The 20,717-nt window shown below is 35.9% G+C and overlaps 1 protein-coding gene across 1 annotated transcript in view; it reads left to right on the forward strand.

The window, feature by feature from the left end:
• SLC12A2 (solute carrier family 12 member 2) overlaps positions 1 to 20,717 on the forward strand; it is a 59,520-nt gene that overhangs the window by 20,542 nt on the left and 18,261 nt on the right. Inside the window, exons 6-15 of the mRNA XM_085323253.1 lie at positions 643 to 753; positions 2,910 to 3,018; positions 3,492 to 3,619; positions 3,702 to 3,786; positions 8,312 to 8,460; positions 13,958 to 14,065; positions 14,791 to 14,914; positions 16,334 to 16,435; positions 17,742 to 17,897; positions 18,888 to 18,987. Of these exons, the coding sequence (XP_085179379.1) occupies positions 643 to 753; positions 2,910 to 3,018; positions 3,492 to 3,619; positions 3,702 to 3,786; positions 8,312 to 8,460; positions 13,958 to 14,065; positions 14,791 to 14,914; positions 16,334 to 16,435; positions 17,742 to 17,897; positions 18,888 to 18,987 (1,172 nt within the window). The remainder of the gene's footprint in view (positions 1 to 642; positions 754 to 2,909; positions 3,019 to 3,491; positions 3,620 to 3,701; positions 3,787 to 8,311; positions 8,461 to 13,957; positions 14,066 to 14,790; positions 14,915 to 16,333; positions 16,436 to 17,741; positions 17,898 to 18,887; positions 18,988 to 20,717) is intronic.

A 20,717-nucleotide genomic window follows, 5' to 3' on the forward strand; every position in this document is an offset into this window, starting at 1 on the left:
ACTCCTGAAAGAATAAAATGCTAAATCTATGGTAACATCAAGCTAGCAGTTGAGATGAAGGGTAGAAAGATAGATGCATGATGTGGAATCCTGGAAGGTTAATGCTTGAATTCTTACCAGTGAGCAGTTCTTTTTCTCTAAGTGATAGCAGCTTATGTTAAGCTCCTTTTTAAAGAAGTTTTCCTTACTAGAAATAATTCCTTAAGATTAACGCAATGAAGTGGTATATACCTCTTTTTTTGATTAAATATGACATTGAGAAGAACCCAATCATACTCTTCCTAGATGAGAAGAATTCTAGAATGTATTAAAGGAACTTAGAGTAATAGTGAACATCAAGTAAAATCTATTCATAAATGCAGGATGGTAGCTGTTGCGTTGCTGGTTAATTTAATTCTCTGGCAGCTGGAGACAGGCCATTCTGTTTGGGGTTGGGTCATGAAGCAAAATGATTGTTTCCATTTTGGATGATGAAGTGACTTAAAACGAGGCAAAAACAGTGCCCATGTGGGGAATATAAAATAAGCAAATTTGTGGTATAGAGGTTAACTCTATTAATAAATTTTAGGTGGTAATAATAGAATTCTATTCTGCATTAGGGGAAATGAGCACTTGTTGGTATGCCTGTGTCCTTTTTCCTAGGAAAATGGAACAATGATGATTGATGAAATGAATGACATCAGAATCATAGGAGCTATCACAGTAGTTATACTGCTGGGCATTTCTGTTGCGGGGATGGAATGGGAAGCAAAAGTAAGGAACTGTTACCTTCTTTTTTTATTTATTTTTGTTATTATTCATTGGTTTGTCCAGTTATCTGTATTCTCCATCTTAGTTGACTGATTTATTTTTAATCTATTTGTATTTGTAGCACTCAGGAGTAGGGATTTTAGAGAAAAAAAGTGAAGGTAAATGCATTACTAGAATCTACTACAAAGGAGGAAAGAATCTGTAGAAATCAACCTACAAAATATAATTTTGGCATGTATTGGTAAATTAAATAGCATGCTTCTATAAAAACTATTTAGCTTTCTCAGGTAATCGTTCACTGTCTGTAACTTCTATTTGTAATGGTATCTGTATGCACCTGACTTTGGACAGTGCTGTGCTCCTTCATCTCAACCGCTTATGTTTTTACTTCGAAGGAATTACTTATTAGATCACTAGTAGTCTGGCCACTATGATTTAAAATCTCTGGAAGTATCTTGCTTTTGTTCTGCAGCATGAACAGTTCCATAATAGCGGCTTGCATAGAAATATCCCCATTGTTCTAATGTCTCTGTATCAAACCTGAGTGTGGCATCGCTGCTTCTTTCTCACCTCCACCTTATTAGGAAATTGGTAACTTTTTTTTTTTTTTTTTTTTTTTTAAATCCTGCTGAATGCAATCGTCAAGACTTGTTGGCTTGTTTTCTGCAACATGGAAGAAAGCAGGTAGAAGCTACAGCAAACAACTGAACCTGTCCAAAAAGCACTTTGTGTGGGTTAACATGCAGTTCAGGATAGCATTTCTTCCTGATAATAGTTATCTACGATATTCTCCTATGCCTTCCCTGTGACTTAAAGAATGCCTTGGAAAATGGGACAAGGGGACTCTATAATAATACCTTTGAAGTAGACCTAAAAATTTATAAATAGAGGCTGGGAAAGCCTTTTTGCCAGGAAAGCACGCTTCAAAAATGACTTTGCAGAGTTCCTATTCTCTTACCATTCACCTGTGTTGAAGTCTTAGGAGCTCATTCTCTTCTATTGCCTGAGACTTCCAATGTAAGGAAGTGATACAGGAAATACTCTTACCTCATGGAGAAGCCTAGGTTCACTACTGAATAAATCCAGCTGTGCCAATTGCTCTCTGGTGACTTCATGTTGAATATCTTTGAGTTTACTGAAGACTTATTTCAGCATCCAGCTGAATTCTCTCATCTCACCTGTTCTACTGTAGGTTTGGAAATGGAGAGATCTAAGTGTGATGGACAGGCTGTTTTTTTCAGGTGGTCCTCTAACTCTACTGTTGGCTGTCATGCTCTTTATTTTTGTACTACCCTGTTTTATTTGTTGAGATTGTGTGAACTGGCGACAGCAATGCTACAATGCTRTTGTATATTAGTTTCCAATCCTAGGCCTGAAAAAATCCAACTAGAAATAGTTTTCCCTGAGACACGGGCATATGCCTTTATGGGGAATCAAATAACTGAAGATGAAGATGTAGGGCAGGGTGGTTGCTTATTCAAATACAAAACCTAAAACATCTTGATCTTCTCAATGTCTCAATTTATCATTGCTCATGCTTTTGAGGTCTTGGATAGTTTAAAATACTGTTTTATTTGTATGGTAGGATTTCTGATGTTTTTAACCAACGTTAGTTTAAAACCTAGGTTGTAATAAAAAAAAGTCATGGGAAAACTGGAAGCTTAAAAAGTGGTAATCTTTGCAATTTAATTTCATAGATAAGGCTCGAGATTGAAACTTGAACAGTATAAACTAGTTCATTGTATAAAATAACAAATTCTATTTGATTCCTGGTGCAATAGAACTTCTAGTAAATAATACTTTGCTTTATACTTTAATGTGTATGATCACAGTTAATGAGACTACACTGCTAGTGTTTTTGCATTCTGTTTTTCTTTTCTTTTGTTTGCTCAGTCTACTCAAACACTTAATTAAAAGAATTATTTTCTTTAGAGGAATCAGTTTTTGGGGGGTGTAATAATAACAAATTCCATTTTGAAAAAAATGTTAAATTTTCAAGCTGTTCTCTCCAGCATTCCTTATTTGTGGAAAACAAATATTGGAAGGCATAGCTGAATTTTGAATCAAGTTAGTATTTATATTTTAGAACATATTCTTAGTATTGTGACTTAGCTGTGCAAAACAGGAGGTTTTTCTGTCTGACTGTAATCAYATTTCAGGCGCAGATAGTCTTACTGGTGATCCTCATAATTGCTATTGGAGACTTTGTCATAGGAACATTTATTCCTTTGGACAGTAAGAAGCCTAAAGGTTTCTTCGGTTACAAAGGTATGTTGGAACAGTTAATACTTTAACTAATACATTCGCGAGAAGAGGCATGCTATGATAATTGAATGAAATACCTAAGATAACTTATACTCTGAATGGGACAGATGTAAAGATTGGTTTTCCTGATTCTTTCAGACTTCTGTTTTTTATTCCTTGATCTTAAAGTTGCAGAGCTGAAATTGGTCCTACTGGCTTAGTTAGTATAATAATAACTTAAGAAAAAAAATAGTATTGAATATATTTTTATTATTTTTAAAGGCTATTTAAGGTTACTATGTTGACTTTTATGTTGAGCTGAAGTGATGAATTAGGACTTATCCTATCTTAACACGATCTCTGTGTACTTTTGTGAGTAGGGCATACTGCTGTGATTTTGAGCTTTTTCGTGGAGCTAGGTCAGGTAGAATTGGCTAATAATATAGGTTCTATACAAATATTAGCACACATCTAAATTAACAAATCTTTCTCTACAGCTGAAATATTTGCAGAGAACTTTGGACCAGATTTCCGAAATGAGGAAACATTCTTTTCTGTATTTGCTATTTTCTTCCCTGCTGCCACTGGCATACTTGCTGGTGCAAATATCTCAGGTGATCTTGCGGTGAGTAGTGAATTAACAAATTTGACTACAAACACTGAGCATATACCTCATTCATGACTGTCCATTGAAATTTTTCTTTCAGGATCCTCAGTCAGCCATACCTAAAGGAACGCTGTTGGCCATCTTAATTACTACATTGGTTTACATAGGAATTGCAGTATCTGTAGGTAAATGGTGGATTTTTTTAAAAAAAGTTTTATTCTTTTGTATTCATTCTGAGGGAGTACTTTGATATAATTTATGTAATTCCATTGTTTCTTTATTGTTAGAGGGAGGCTCAGCTTTCAGACGCTTTTATTTTCTCTAAAATGAGTGATAATCTTTTTCCAAGATTAGTGGCTGCTTCACACTAAAGATGACAAATGACGACACTTGACTTCACACTAGTATTTCCTAAATTGTTGCTGATAATTGTGTTAGAATTTGTATTTAGATCTTTTTGGTGGGATAATGCTTGGATTAGAAAGCTGCGTTTTCAGAACATAATCACTTAGCAAACAGCTGTGCTGATAGACGATGCTAGAAGGCAGCTATTTTACTTGAAGCATATTTTGGGATAATCACATAACTCTCTAGCAAGGGTGCTAAAGGAGTAATCCCCAGTCAAGGGAGAAGAGTGAATGGCATCTTTATCTGGCCAACTTCCAGAAGTGTTGTCACACTTAGAAATATCTGTAGYTTTACTTTTGGAAGGAGGAGAAACAAACATAGACTGGTATTGGTCTTGTGTAACCTCTCTTCTGTCTCTCTTCCCCACCTCACAGTGGTTTGACTATTCTGAGTAGAATTTGCCTTAGGGTTTGATGCTTTCTAAATGTTTCACTCCAGAGTTGCAGTGGGCACTCAGGTTTTTTCCCCCCTCCCTAAGAGAACTCTACTGTAGTAATCTCAAGAACATAAAACCATGTCCTGCCTATTTTTTGCCCTTGATCTTAAATGGTTTTATAATACCGCATAAATGAGTTTCTGGCAGTAGCAGTCAGTTTTCTTATATGAAAGACTTTGCCTTATCTTAGCTGTGCTGCCTTTTGAATGAATCTTAYAAGAGCACCATTGATCTTACCACTAATGATACTTCCTTTCTAAAGATACCAATCTTGCTAGCCTGCCTGTGTTGGCTAACACTGCATTGTAGCTCTGCCAAATAGTTGCTCTCCAGTGATTTTGCCCTATGCTGGATAATGACCTGCTATGTTTATCTCCTAATTAGGCTGACCACACAGAGTTCTGCACMAAATCTGAATGTTTTGGAGCTTGAACCCACATGAGAGCAAAATGCTCATTAGTATTCATTTCTTAGCAGAATACGTTAGTTGCCTTTTAAACATAAACTTTATTTCTCATATTGCAGAAGGAACATTTTGCAAAACCAGCCAGACATGAAATTGTTTAGTGAATAACAATATTTAGACCTACTTCCTGTAATTTATGATTAGAATTCAGGTGATTAAATAATACCAGTTCTATTATCAGAAGTTAGAGGTTATAAAATGAAAGATAGAAAGGGAATAATTAGCTTTTTTGAGGCATTGCATCAGGAATTGGACAGATGAATTCCCTTCATATGCTCCGTATTCCCCACTCTATGCCTCTAGTATAGCTGTGAGCATATCAAAAACTGTGACGGAGCTACAGATGTTACTGAGTAGTGATGCCTGAAGGGGACAAGAACAAAACTTAGAATGTGAGGGTGCTTACTTTCATATTTAAGGTATCTGAATACTGTGGAGACAAAGTTTCTGAAGAAGATATTTTAAATTTACATAAATATTTGCAAGCTATGTAGTAAGTAACAGGCTTAGGAAACTGAGTAAAGGTGACTTAGAAGGGGAAAATTGCTAGCCCAAGGGCAGGAGCTAGAATGCTTATTTCAGTAGTATAGCYGTTGTAAGGGCAAAGACCATGCTGTTCTTTCTTTAGCAAGGGAATCACACAAGTGTGCAGGTTGCAGGATTAGGACTGCATGAGCAACCTTTTATTTTGGTATACTGAAACTCTTGAATGCCTTCAAGGAACAACATTTAGATTGCACTGTATTTGCTTAAAAACATACAAACCCCCAATAAGAACAAACCTCTGAGTGGGGTAAAGACATGCTTTCCCTACCCAGTGAAATAGGTCTAATTAACAAGAGGCTGATCATAGCCATTTGTAGCACCAAAGAAGTTAAGAAGTCCTCTCAGTTGTACTTATTTTTTTTTTCAGGGTGGTATCTCTGTAAATCTCCCTGTTTGCCTGTACCTAGAGGACTTATAAATGCTTCGTTGAACTTATCGGAAGCTTGTAGCATAGCAAAACTTCATTTGGCTTTGACAAGAGCATACTTTTGACAAGAGCATACTTTTGAATGCCTCTAAGAAGGTGAAACTCTGTTTTTACAGGAAGTGGACCTAGAGATTGTTACAGAAGTTATTGCTAGAAACTATTATAAATAAAAATCTTTATGAAATAGGGTTAAATAAAGTGTCTGAATTGTTAGGTATATCTTGAGGATGCAGTTTGACCAAATGGCTTGTCTTCTGCATTCTCTTGTAATAAGGCTACGTTAGATTTGTTCAGAGTACCACTATTCTTCCTGTTGTACGTTGACACCATGTGTGAAAGAGCTGCCAGCAAGCTTAACTTGGAGAATGAAAAAAGGAAACAAGAAAGAGAAGGGTTGTGATACTGCATTGTAGCTATTTAATGAGATACTCAATTTATACATTGCAGTTGCAGACTAGTTTTATTAATAAAAAGTATTTTGGAAATGTAGGTTCATTCAGAATATATGTTATCTAGAAATACCGGAGCTGGTAAATATATTATGACATCCCTTATATGCCRTTTGACTGGGGGAGCAAATACCTGCATGGTGGAAGAGAAACTTTTTTTCTCATATGGAAGTTTTCATCTCGATTAAACCAAAACCCCCCAACCCCCCCACCCCCAACTCTGAAGGAAAGGTGAAGGATCAGTATAGGAAACTTGCTGAAATTTAACAAATTGGGTTTGATAAGCAACTGAAAAATAGATCTGAAAACTGGAAGTATTAAGTAATGTCCACCTACCCAGGACCAGGCGTTATTCTCAACTGTAACTTCAGTTCTAAAAGCTAGGAAACAATCTAAATATGGTATATGTATTTAGGGACCTTTTTTGTCAAAGAAAAGGAAAATATTTTGTGTCAATAACAGGCACTGTCATTTGAGAAATTTAAACCTATTCTAATGTGCTTGTAGTACATCTATGCCGTCCATTTTATTTGTATTCTGCAAATAAGTCATTTAAGTCATCAATAGTCATATGTTTCTGTTTTCAGGACTTTCTTTTCACTGAAGTTCTGAAAAGACAAAATTAAGGGAATGCTTTTGGCTTTTACTCATCTGTAGACATTTCCTGTTCTCTTCATCACTGTTTAATTTCTGTTCCTTAAAACAGTGGTGAGTGTCCAAACACAAATTAACCACCCCAGTTGTTAAACATGGAACTCCATCTCYTGTAGTTTGTCTTTAAAAACCAAAACAAACAAAACTCATTGAAAAAAGACTTGCAGGCTTTTTAATCAATTGAGATTGTTCTTAGAGACTGAAATGCTGTATCTTCACAGTTTTACTGAATAGTAGAATTATAAAGATTATGAACATAAATGAATTGGAGACAGAAGTTTTGAAGTGGTAGAACTTGATTTAAAAAAAATGCATCAGGTATGGGACTATGGGGTTTTGTTTTTCACTAAGAAATAGGTGTTTAAAATACAACAGCGACTTCTATGATGGAAGTGTTGTTAAAGTGTCAGATTATCATACAGCAGTGTTCATGGCAAAGCCCTTTTTGTTTTTTGTTTGTTTTTGAATGACTGACTCACTAACTGAGTTGTAGAATCAAACTACACAAAACTAGAAATCAGTATGTTGGAATGTGATTAAAAGTTGTGAAAGTGTTTTTTATAAATATAAGTATACTTCTATAGGAATATGTAATGCTAGACTTTGTAAACTGAAGTATGTGTGTGAAGCTTTATAACGTAAGTCATCTTACATATATCTTAGTATCTCATTCTGGATAGAGAGAAAGGGGGAAGTTCCAGGAAAATTATTCATGAAATAATCTAGGAAGGTTAACTTTCTTGCTTGATTAACTTCTGTCATGTCAACATCTTTGATCGCTGTAGCAAAAAATATTTTAACTGTGGCATCATCAGACTTCAATATATAGGAAAAGAAATAGCTTCAGAACTGTACATACCTATGTATATGCATACCTACATACCACAACAAAACTACACTCCACTAAGAAATCTGAAAAAAGAAAAATGATGAAATCAAGTGATGGTGCATAATGCTAACTTCAAGTAGAGTGCTATGGGAAATTCATGACTCCAAGAAATAAAATACTAAGCTAAAATTGTGCTATTAAACTTTTACAATTCTAGTGAGTTAGTTGTCTTCTATACTATTTTTCTTATTTACTAGACTGAAGTTTTTCTAAAACTTACGTTGTTCTCAAACAAGAAAGCAGATAGCTTTCTTGTTTGTGTTTATTCTTCATTGTGAAGAGGTGCTTGAAACTGAAATCTGTTAAAAATATGAATGCCTTATTTTAATGATGCTCTATGAAAATATGCTTACCGAAACAGGGATTTGAGCTTGACATGTCTTAACCACTAACAGACTGACCTTGTGTTTATTTCTGTGACTGGGTCCATTTTAGGTTCCTGTGTTGTTCGAGATGCCACAGGGAACATCAATAACACAATTATCACTGAGCTGACAAATTGCACTACTGCAGCTTGCAAATTAAACTATGATTTCTCATCCTGTCAGACAGAATGTCACTATGGGCTGATGAACAATTTCCAGGTATGAAATTTTCTCTTAAATCAGTTTAATATGTATGTGTTTTTCAAATTGTAAAAAAAAATACAGGATAAAAATGACTATCTCTGTAATTATAAGGTTAATGTGGAATAGTTAGGTGGTACACTCTAGAACAGCTAGGTAACTTTATTAAAGACCTCTGAGTATTTATACACAGGTGATATAAAGCAGTTTACTTTTCTCCTTAGTAAATTGCCTAGGTGTGGTGGTGGACTGCAGCTTTCACTGATGGGTATAGATGCTTTCATTGTTAAATAGTGAGGCATAGCAATCGTAGGTGGTCTCTGCCAATAGCTTGCTTTTTCCTAGCTTTTTAACTTTCTAAGAAACTATGTAGACATTTTTTTAAAAAAAGGTTTTATACGTTTATCATAATATCAGCTTCAGTGGTAAGGATTTTGTGAGTTTTCATGAAAACCAATATTACTGTGTTTAAAAAAAAAAAATTCTAGATGTGGGGTATTTCAATGGACTATTAATAAGGGTTTGTGAAAGAAATTTGTTCTGTAGTAAGACCATCTCTGTGGGGCTTGTTTCTTCTCTTCTCTTTTCTTTTCTTTCTTTCTTTTTTTTTTTTTTTTTTTTTTGTTTATTACAAAAATGGGTGAGATAAAGCTGAAATCTACTAATGAGAAAAACAGCAGCTTGTATATTTGGATTAGAAACCTATATGTAGGAAGGCTATCAACCTGTTTGCAGGCAGCAGGCTGGAGAAGTTGATTACAATTTGTACATGCCAAAATAATGATCCACTACAGACCATTCTATTACAGTAAAATATATTTTTTTGAGTGGAATAGTTTGGATGTTTGTGTGGTGTCACTTTGTTTGGGTTTAGAAAAAGTATATATTGGAAATATTTCAAAATTATTATTGTGGGAGTAGTTATTCTGTGATACCTGTTGATCGCTCTCCTCATTTGTTAAAGCTTGAAAGAGCTCAGTACCTTATCCAGTGCACACCTGAGAAGAGTGTAAAACTAGCTTCCTCTGATTGTGTCCTTTTTCTTTTTTTGATGTAACTTCAGTGAAGTTGCTCATCATAAATGTAGCTTGTAATTCTAACAATCTAGTCACTAATGCTCTATTTGATCTAAAAGCRCTAGTCATAGAAAAATTAGTAGGCTCTAAATGGGAAAAGTAAGTTTCAAAGCCAAGACCTGCACAGAGAATGCATTCCTCATAATGCCCCCCTTTTTGTTGAATTTTGAAAGTCTCATCATGCAGATTGCAGCAGGTTGCCCAGACAGGCTGTGCAGTGCTTCACTATCCTCATTGTGAATTTCTTTCACTAGCACCTGAACTGAGAAGTTTCTTCCACAAGTATTTATCTTGTAAACTAATTTGTCAAAATTGGACTTTCTCTTGCTGCAGCTTGTATCCATTGCCTTTCATCCCTTCCTGTGTACCTGCAAGATTAATCTGATTCTGACTTCTCAGAAGACATGACAGTGAAATTGTTTGCATGAGAGGCTATCTGTCTATAGAGAAATTATAAACTTTTGTTCATTTTTCTGATTGAACTTCCTCTGGCTTACTCAGTGTCTCTGAATAATAGCTGTTAGGGGAGGATTTTTTTATATAAGTGTCACAGTCAGTGTGTGTGAGCCTCAGACTGGAGCACCTCTCAAGCAGTTCATACAAACATAGCTTCTTTCTGTAGGATAAATAACTGAGGAACAGTACTTCACAAACAAACTAATCTCCAAAGTGAGTGAAGATGTCTTTTTTTTTTTTAATTTATTTAACAACTTGGAGGCATTATAGATTCTAGGGCTGAAAGTGCCAACTAACTTGTGTGCCTGACCTGATTGCAGAATGAGTGGTATTTTGTCATCTTTACACTTTGTGTTGTATTAAGTCCTTTCAGCGTAGAACTGATCTGTGTTTTGTGCTTAGACAGATCTGGTTTTGAATATTTTTGCTGAACAGAAAAATCCACCCAGAAATGGATGACTTGTAGTAAAATTTACCTATGGAAAGCTTAGGTGATACTAAGTGACTTAAATTAAGAGCCACGTGCAAGAGGGGCTTAGAACTTTACTCTGTGGGATGGTAGCAGGCTTGCATGAGAAGACTGTCTTCAGTTGCTGTCTCAGTCTTTACAAATGAAGAACAGCTCCTGGCAGGCCTTGGACACTCTTCTGCTTAGTGTCATAAGGGCTGTCAGCTGGTAGCAGAGTAATTTGAGGATCTTGTTTGGGCTCTATAGGCCTGAGCCTAGAACTTGCCTATTATTAGCTATAACTGTGGGTAATTTAAATGCAGAATTCAATTATATTCCTGTTTTAAAGTATATGCAAATAGTTTTTATGAAAATGTCTAGTTTTAGATGAAAGTCAGAAGTAGTACAAAACTACATGGCAGAAGCAGTGTAGAAGTTCTGCTAAAACACTGCAAAGGGTGGAGGTTGTAAAACATTTTAAAATAGCTTGAAGATAAGCAGGGGCATGTGGAGTAACCCTTTGTCCATTTTCATTGTAAAATTTTAAAAGATTATAAAGAAGCTGGTATTTGTTTTTGTGTGACTTTTCTTATGCTCCACAACTGCTGAACCAAATAACTGAAACTAGTCAAAATACAACATTTCATTATCTCAAATGTTTGAAATTTTGTTTAGGGAACTGTCTAAACTGGAAGTGTCAAACAAATATAAGTCTCTTATCAGCAGTGACTGTATCTGTTTTTCACTGCACCAGTGATAATAGGACAGCTCTTGCTGAGTACCTGCCCTTCCAATTCTGTGTGATGTGAAGTTTCATTGCTATAGTCATCTGCATTTGTAGGCCTCTTTGTTTTGTGGTCATGGGTGGTTTTTAACACTGTGGTTCTCCTGGAACTTGTCCTAATTTTCTTTCAGTTTTAGAAGAAGCTTCCATTTATTTGTTTAACATTAGTAACCTAGGTTGTAAATTAGCAACTCTTAAACTGAGCAAATGCTATCTGCATACACCTTGCTCAGACTTCTCTCAAGTTTATAAAACAGATTTAATATTTAAAAAGAGAGAACTAAAGCGCAAGAAGTTGATGCGAATGTAATAGAATGAAGGCCTTGAAATAACTACGTGTTTTAATGGGATGAAAAGGGGCAAGAGTAAAACTTGTAAATAGGTAACATCCACAACAGGTCCTTCAATCAAATATCCTTGCAGAGGGGAAAAAAAAAATCATACTGCTTCAGCCAAGGTTATTCTGTATTATATTCTCCAAACTTTTTTTTTTTTGTGTGTGTGAAATGTTTGTCAGTAAAGCATTTGTACTCTTATCTTCTGGAAATACAGTATAAGTTTGTTGCATTCTGGCATTTATAGCTGTAACTTTACTGCAAGTATAAAACTAACTTAATCTTGGGCATTAGAGGAATAGCTTAATCTTACATAGCCAAGTATGAAAATATCCAAAGCAATGAGTTAATACAAGAGGAAAGGTTAAAAATGTGTTAGGAGATAAGTTTTATGATATCTTATTCGTGATACCTTTAACCACCATAGATCATAGAATCAGTAAGGTTGGAAGGGACCTCTGCAGATCATCTACTCCAACCTCCCTGCTCAGCAGGGTCACCTAGAGCATGGTTGCATCCAGGTGGGCCTTGAAGATCTCCAGAGAAGGAGACTCCACAACCTCTCTGGGCAACCTGGTCCAGGGCTCCATTACTCTCACAGGGAAAAAATTCCCCCTCACGTTCAGGCGGAACTGCCTGTGCTTCAATTTCTGCCCATTGCCTCTTGTCCTGTCACAYGGGACAACTGAAAAGAGTTTGTCCCCGTCCCCTTGATACCCTCCCTTCAGGTACTTGTACACATTGATAAGATCCCAAGATCTTATCCAAGATCTTGGATACATCTATATATAGTGCCTACATCTTCTATCACAAGATACATCATGTATCTTGTATCTTGTGATAGATGTAGGCACTATATATGGTAATATAGCATACGTAGAGACATATCTAGCTATCTGACTTGTATGAATAAATGCTTGCCCTACCTTAACMTTTTTTTTCTTGTAAACTCCAGGAAATCCTGTCTTTCATTCCTTAAATGACTAACAGCTACTTCATCACTCATATTAGGCACATGTAATTCTTTCACTCCTTTTCAGCCAAGGCATGCCTTAAACTGATTGGTGAAACCTAATGCAACCTAGAGATTCAGTTGCCCAGTTGAGAGATCTAGCAGTTTCTCACAGTCTGACTTGGAGAAGAATGCCAAATTTTGCCATTAACTTAGCGCTTGGAAAATGAATAAAACTTCATCAGGCACCTGTACATTGTTTCTGGGAGCATGTCTTGCTTAGTGAGGTTGCTTGGGACAGTTGGATTGTATAACTTCAGTGTGTCAGTGATTTTAAAAACTAGATGCTTCTGCCTGATCTTTCTTCCCTATAGTCCCCRTCCTGCTATTTTAGATGAGATTGCCAGCAGGAAAGAGGTATATGTTTTAGTGCAAATGATGCAAGACCTCATTCTGATATTGATATTCTGCTTGAAAGGCGCCACTGGGTTTGGTCCAGTGACTAAAATGTCAGTTTKTCAAGATGTTACCAAATTATTAAACACTGGTTGCCTTTAAGCAGCTGAGGATTTGTTTYATAAAGAACAGTTATCCTAAGTATTAAACCATGACTGTTTTTAAACACAGTTTTTTATCTTAATTCACTTGACACATACAAAGCTTGATGCAGCTATGTAAGGAAGTGGAACGGTAGGTTAGTATAAGCGAGTCTTCAGGCTATATTGTCTTTAGACAGAACCTGTTTGGTTTTTGTTTGTAGTTTAATTCTTTTTTTTTTTTCTTTCTTTCTTTAATCAACATGAGTCCTGTATACTCAGCCTGCTGAGCATTTGTTACTTCCAGTTTATTAGAAGCTGCATATTGTTCCTYGGGGTTACAAAGTCTTCCTAGGGTATGATCTTGGCTTGGCGGAGAGGGGAGGGAGAATAGGATGCAAACTTGTCCTGTCCTTGTGGTTTTGAATGGGAAACAACCCTAGCTTAGTGATAGAGATGATGAGAAACTGATCTACAGAAAGGTAATAAACTTTCCCAGGATACTCTCTGACTTGACTCGTGGTTTTGTCATGTGAGCTTCCTGAGGTCCTGTTATTCAATGGTAGTTTAGTCACAATATGTAACAACTTCCATTGGATTTTTTCTTGTATCTAATTTCTTTTCCAGTTTTCTTAAGAGCCCTTGGAGGCTTCTGTCATAGGTCATTGTGACCAGAGAATTACTTGGTTTGACTGTATGTTGCATGAAGAGCCACTATCTCTTACTCTGAAACTAGGATCTGCTTATCCTTCTTGAGCTGTTCCCTAGCTCTTACATTGATTTGAATGCATGATGCTTAAACAACTTTTAAGTGGAGAGTACATGATATTCTATTTTTCCATTTACTGTGCAGTTAATGTTTTCATCCATCTGTATAATAYACTTTTTCATACTCTTTTAAGAAAGGATTTGTGTCTTGTGTCTTCAGGTGATGAGCATGGTATCAGGATTTGCACCATTGATTTCTGCAGGTATTTTTTCAGCCACCCTTTCTTCTGCATTAGCATCTCTTGTGAGTGCACCAAAGATCTTCCAGGTAAGTATGGAAACAAAACTGTAATCTTTTGAAAAAAATAATCTTAAGTTTTGAATCAGAATTTTGGAAAGGGACTCTGGTATGCTGTGATGTGGATTTGTACCAATTGAGGTCAGTAGATTGATTCTAATATTTTCTTACTGGAATTGGAAACTCAATATAACTATGTACCAATTCATGTGTAAGTTAATTTATATTGATTTTGTTGGTGTTCCTGAAAGTATTCTACTTTTCCTGGTTCTTTTTTAAACTTAAATCTCAATCTTAAGAGTTCTGTTTCATTTAGTAAAACTTTGTATCCTCGAATAATCTTCAGAACAAACTCTCTTCCCTAAAAGTTCAGTAGGGAACCAAACATAGGAGTTCTGTTGCAGAATTCAAAGGCAAGTATTGAAGCAGAGAATGAACGTAGCATTAGGCAAACTTTCTGCTTTCTGAGGAAACATTGTTTTAGCTCTTAAAAAAAAAATCGTGATGATTGTACTTTACTGGCATCTTAAAATAGTTGACCAGATATAGAAAAGTGAAGCTTGTTATTGATAGAAGCTACTGAAGGATAAAATGTAGGAAATGCAAAATACAATGACAATTGCAAATAGAATTTGTGCATCTTGGCTGCAAACCTTCTTTTAGGAAGATAACATATGCAGAAAAAGACAGCATTAGTAAGTGTTAATAAAGATACATTTTAAACAAAATACTAACTTGTGAATTTTCTTTCTTAGGCTTTGTGCAAGGACAACATTTATCCAGGTTTTCTGATGTTTGCTAAAGGCTATGGGAAGAACAATGAACCACTGAGAGGATATCTTCTAACATTCTTAATTGCTCTTGGATTCATATTAATTGGTTAGTTTCAAATTATAGTAAATCTCAGTATCTTTTTGTTCTTTATGAAGCATTCTATTCACGACTTGATGACAGCATCCTTGAGGTCTAACGCACAGTTTAAGTCTGCATTCTAAATCTGTTTAATGTGAGGATTATTTTCTCCTGTCTTCTAGATCTAGCTCTGTTTAGAACTAGAATAAATCTGAGTTGTAGCTATACTGTGCTTTTCCTAACCATCTCAGATCTGTTTTTAGATGCTGCCAATCAGTGAAAATATATCCTTAGCCTGAAGTAGAGGGATGTTATATGATAAAAATATCTGAAATAAACTTTTGTATTTAATAATTACAAACCGATATAATTRCAAAATTACAGAAATAATTACAAATAATAACCTCAGTGAATAGCAAATTTGCATGAACAGAACTTTTTAAAGTGGGGTGTTCCGTTAAGCTGTAAACAGTAGAAATGATTGCTGCTGTTGCCAAAGGTAAAGGCTAGTCTAGGTAGTGACATGTCGTCTAAGTAGATGGCAAACTAATTGTACCGTGTCCACCTGCATGCTCTGTGCTGCTGCTGTTAAAGTTTGATTCCCTGTTTGCGCATACATCCTTTCCCCAAACCCTGTTTAAGGTAGGTATAGCCATGCTATCCCTGTTGCAGCATGATACTTGAAAAGTGGACACTCGCCTTGGAGATTCTGCACTTTGGTCACAGTTCCTTGTGGTGGAGGGAGTACAAATACAAGTGTTTCATATTGTACTGCCTCAAGGAAAAGAGAGCATTGGGCTCTTTGATCCCTCCCAAAAGAGGGGGAGTACTAATCGCTATTGCCACAGGTGGTKGTTTAGGATACTGCATTAACATGAGTACTGTTGAATGTGTGTGTCAAACTGCATGCAGTAACTTTGTCTGCTGTTCCTATTTACTATACTTAACAATTTCTTAATCTTGTTGGACTCTTGTTCTATGCTGYTTGAGAATTGAGACTTCTAGTTAGAGACATACTATATATGTATGTATGTATTAAAGCTCTGTCCATCTATTCTGAGGCTCTTCAGAATTGAGGACATAGCTGCACTGTTTGATCAAGCCACACAGGGAAAAAAATCTTACTCTGAATTATTTTGAGTATTATATTTGAATTATTTTGAGTATTATATTTGAATTATTTTGAGAAAGTATGTAGCACTTCAAAACAGATGTAGAAACTTGATAGTATGGACTTCTTTTTGAACTGAAAGTTATGTTTCCTGACTGTTAGAAAGTAATTCAGTAAGTGACTTCGTACAACAGATGAGTTAATTTAAAAGGGCAAACTACTTTCCTTAGAGAGAATCATAAAATAAGCTGATTTTGTAGCAGACTTCTGGCTCTAGAACCTACAAAGCCATTTGGTGTGTTTCATAACAGCTTGTTTTGTTTTTGGTTTTACAGCTGAATTGAATGTCATTGCTCCAATTATCTCCAATTTCTTCTTGGCTTCGTATGCCTTGATTAACTTCTCAGTATTCCATGCTTCTCTTGCAAAATCTCCAGGTAGGAATCACATTTTGGGGGTGAGAGTTTAACCTTCAATTTCTAGATGCAGAAATATATTTTAAAAGGTATTARTTTAATTTTTCTGTTTAATATAATTGTCTATTTGATTTTCATGGTGCATCTCAATTACAAGCTTAATATGGTACATGCTTGGGTCTTCTGAAATTTTGAGGACTCTCATCTATGACTAAAAGTTTAGGAGTTACTGTCATCTTTGCTGAAGGAACACAAGATAATTGAGTTTTTATTCAGAAACTCTCAAATAGATCTATGGTGATATCTGCCATGACTATATCCTGTGATGAGGTGCCTTTAAGGACTATTGCTTGAAAAAAGCTTTCATGATAATTCAATATCAGCAGTTCAAGACCTACCCTTGTACCTTTTTTGAATTTCTCTCTTAATATGAGTTAGTCTCCTAGTACAGAAGAAACTGGAATTGCAGGTGCTATTGCTATATTTTTATAGGTTTTGTTTGGTGTAGGATGCTAGTTAGAATAAAGGAGTGAGCCAGGTGAAGACAACTGAAGAACCGAATCTTGATCAAATTGATCTCTTGTCCGTTCCAGGGTGGTTCATGCTGAAATAATGCACCTAAAAGGTTCATATTTATGGAACCAATAGACACCCTGATTTTTTTCAGAGCATTTGCTTAACTCAATATCTACATAACAACTGTATGTCTGATACACCAAACGCTCACCAGCATACACTTGTTAACCTTGTGTATTTACTTGATCTTGGATTAATTTATGACGAATCAGGGCATAAAACAGTGACAGTCCAGTACTGTGGCATATTTGCATTCTGTTTGAATAAGTCTATCCTTTTTCTTTGAATATGGTGAAAATTTCTAGTCATGTAAAAACATTAAACATACTACTAACTGATTCTAGTTTTATGTGTGTTCAAGAGAAACTTGCTGGTAATCTATATTTGAAAACCCTTGAAAACAAAAATCAAYTGTAATGCAAGCTGTTTTCAAATGTTTTAATAGCTTGTTTTAATAGACACGCTGGCACAAGTATCTTCAGACTCCTTTTGACACATGCTTTTGGGCATGCAAATGTTTCTCATCCTGCCCTCCGTGTAAGAAAGATGCAGATTAATTTGAAATGTGTTGGAAAATCAAAGCATAAATGTGCCAAAGTCTTTATTTTGTACATTGCTGAAACTGTCATGCATTACCATGAAATGCAATGCAGAGCACAAAAGGAACAGCTCCTGCCTTCTCCTGGAGTAGTGATTAAATGTTTTTCTTCCTCTCTTCCCTCCCCATCCTTCAAATTATGTTTTGATTTAGGCTGGCGYCCTGCTTTCAAATACTACAATATGTGGATTTCTCTTGTTGGAGCAATTTTGTGCTGCATAGTGATGTTTGTCATAAATTGGTGGGCAGCACTTCTAACATATGTCATAGTCCTTGGACTCTACATTTATGTCACTTACAAGAAACCAGGTATGTATGGGAGTATTTTTTGGTTTTGGGTGGGGAGTGGCTGAAGGGAGGCAGGAGGAGGAGAAAGCCATGGCCTTTTGAGGAAACTGAGAACTTGATTCTGTTTAGCTGGCTAGCTCAAGCTTCTGTTTCAGACCGTCCAGTTGTAGTGAAATGTCATTGCAAATGCCTGTATGTTCACTGCTGCTATTTCCTGTCTCCCCACCACCACAAAAAGAAAAGTTTATCAAGGTGCATCTAAATCAAACATGCTTGTTCTTAAACGTAAGCATTTGAAGAAAAGATGGAAAGATGCATGTGAAAAGAGCTTGGGTTGCGGTGCTGAAGGCTCCAGAAAAGCGTGTTTTGTCAGATGGAGCAGAACTGAGTAAAAAGTATTCCTGAAGTAGACAAAAAGGAAAAGACAATATACTAGACTATGAAGATTATGAAATACTTGGATAATAAATTCATTCTAGCTAGCAAAAGTAAAACATTTATGGGAACAACTAAAGGGGATATCTGGAACTTTTATGAGGAAATTAATAATCTTAAAGAAACTGCTAAATCAAGTCTTTGTCCTCTTTCTTTTTTCATTAGAAGTTGCTCATTAAAGTATTTGACTTAATCTCATACAGCATTTTTTAAAACTGCTTTTCCTTTGCTGTGACATCGAATGAATAAATACCTTTTTCCCCTCTCTCTAAATTTGAACTCTGAAGTTGTCATGTCCTTTGAAATATAGGAAACCACTCAGCTCCACTTTTGTTTTTTATTAACTGTAAAATACCAAACTGCCACTTGCATTAGAAAACTTTTACAGAAATGCTATCTTTAAATAGAATTGGCTATTTAGCAGTAGGGTTTGTTAGCCAGTATTGTGCAGAATGTACTAAGATGTAGCTTAAATCTTATGTGTTTCCTGTTGGTATTAAACATTCATTTTGTGATCATGTACTTTTACATTGAGCTGCTTTTAATAAAATATTGAAACTTCAAATCTTCCCACAGATGTGAATTGGGGATCCTCAACACAGGCTCTGACTTACTTGAATGCACTACAGCATTCTATTCGTCTCTCAGGAGTGGAAGATCATGTGAAAAACTTTAGGTAACAGTTACGCTAATACTAAAGGTGGTTTCCATTAAATTGCCTATTCAGCTTCTCTGGATTGTAACAATTTGGAACTGCACTATCCTGTACAGCCTCTGGGATCTCTGCATTAGCATTTTATTTCTGATCATGAGTGCACTTTAGAAGCAGGTCTCTTCATGCCAATTTATGGCACTTTAGTTTGCATCATGGACTGGTCTTGGAGCTTGTGAATGAGATTCCTTTTTGATGAAATTGAAATGGAAAACATGCTTCAAACTACTAATGGACATTCAGTCCATGTGATCAAGCTAAAACTGACCTAAAGTAAAATCCATGAGCATATATAATGTACAATGTTGGTTCTTCTACAGTGTTTCACATTAGAGAGACTCTACTACTATGCTGCACTAATGGCAAAGTGGTTACACTAGTATTCTTCACACAACTGAAAAAGAACTGATTTTTCATTAGCCAGCATGGCTGCCCTGAAAGTATCCTACTGAAGTAGGCAATTGCCTATCCTATAGTATATATGCTAATTTTATGGAGTAAGCTATTCTAGAAGAAAAGTGTTTGAAAAAATAAGAACCCAATGACTTCTGTTAATATACTATTCCCTCCAAATAGGGAGAATCAAAGATTGGACAGGACTTAACTAGGTGAGCTTTTACAACCCTGCACTCAACTGGCTCAGGGCAGAGCCAAATGCAAAGTTAGCTCCAACACTGATGTTAAATCAGGTTGCTGAGGGCCATACACAATCAAACTTCGAGTATATCCAAGGATAGATTCACTGAGCAATTTTTTCCAATATTTGACCATCCTCATTAATTTTTTTTCTTTTTTTTTTCCTTGATGCTGGAATGTCCCATGTCATATTTTGTCAGTTGCCCCTTGTTCTTTCGCTGTGCACCTCCAGGTAGTCTGACTCCATCTTCTTCTCTGGCTTCTCACTAGGTAATCAGGCAACAGTAAGATTCCCTCCTTAGCTACCTTTTCTTAAGAATCAACTAACTTAGCTGGCAGCCTTTCTTTTGTACAGAAGAAAACATTTGTACATCTTCTTTTGTACTGTTGACCTGTCTCTTTTCAGATTGGACAGTTACTTCCTATATGCTGCCTGTGCCCAGCATAGTGGTTTACATCACTTAGTCTAGCGAATCTTTATCAACCCTTGCAGCTGCAGCTTTAAGGAATGACTTATTCTGCCATAGCTGGATTATGGTCAGTGTGTTAGCAAGGGAATCTAGCTACTAAAATCTTCTGTTATGTACAGAGGGAGACTTTGCTTACTTATGGCAGAATTCAATAAGGAGTGAAAAGTAAGGGAGAGATTCTTGATACAGGTGCCATTTACTGCTGAATTTAATTCTACAACCCAAAACCTGGAAGAGATGGAATTGTTTCCAAAGAAAAGATTGATGGTATTCAGTGTCAGTTTGGAAATACTCCAGTTCTGACCTCTAGCCTCTCTTGGAAGTGACTAGAAATTTATTAAACAGGTATAGGGATGGGTATTTCCAAAGTCTGTGTTACAGATGGTTGAATTAAGAAGTGTCAGCCAGTTGTGATGGATACTGGCACAACCTCAATGGTTATTACAGTAAAACTGTAAATTACAGGTGCATTAATATGAGTATTAATTAAACTTACCATTTCCAAACTGAAAACCGTTGGCTTTTGCTGTAGGCATAATATGCAAAAATTGAAGACTTACTATGAAATGGCTGTTCTTACTGAAGTTC

This window comes from Rhea americana, unplaced genomic scaffold, assembly GCF_003343005.1.
Source record: "Rhea americana isolate MKP2758 unplaced genomic scaffold, rheAme1 scaffold_83, whole genome shotgun sequence".
Classification (NCBI taxonomy): Eukaryota; Metazoa; Chordata; class Aves; order Rheiformes; family Rheidae; genus Rhea; species Rhea americana.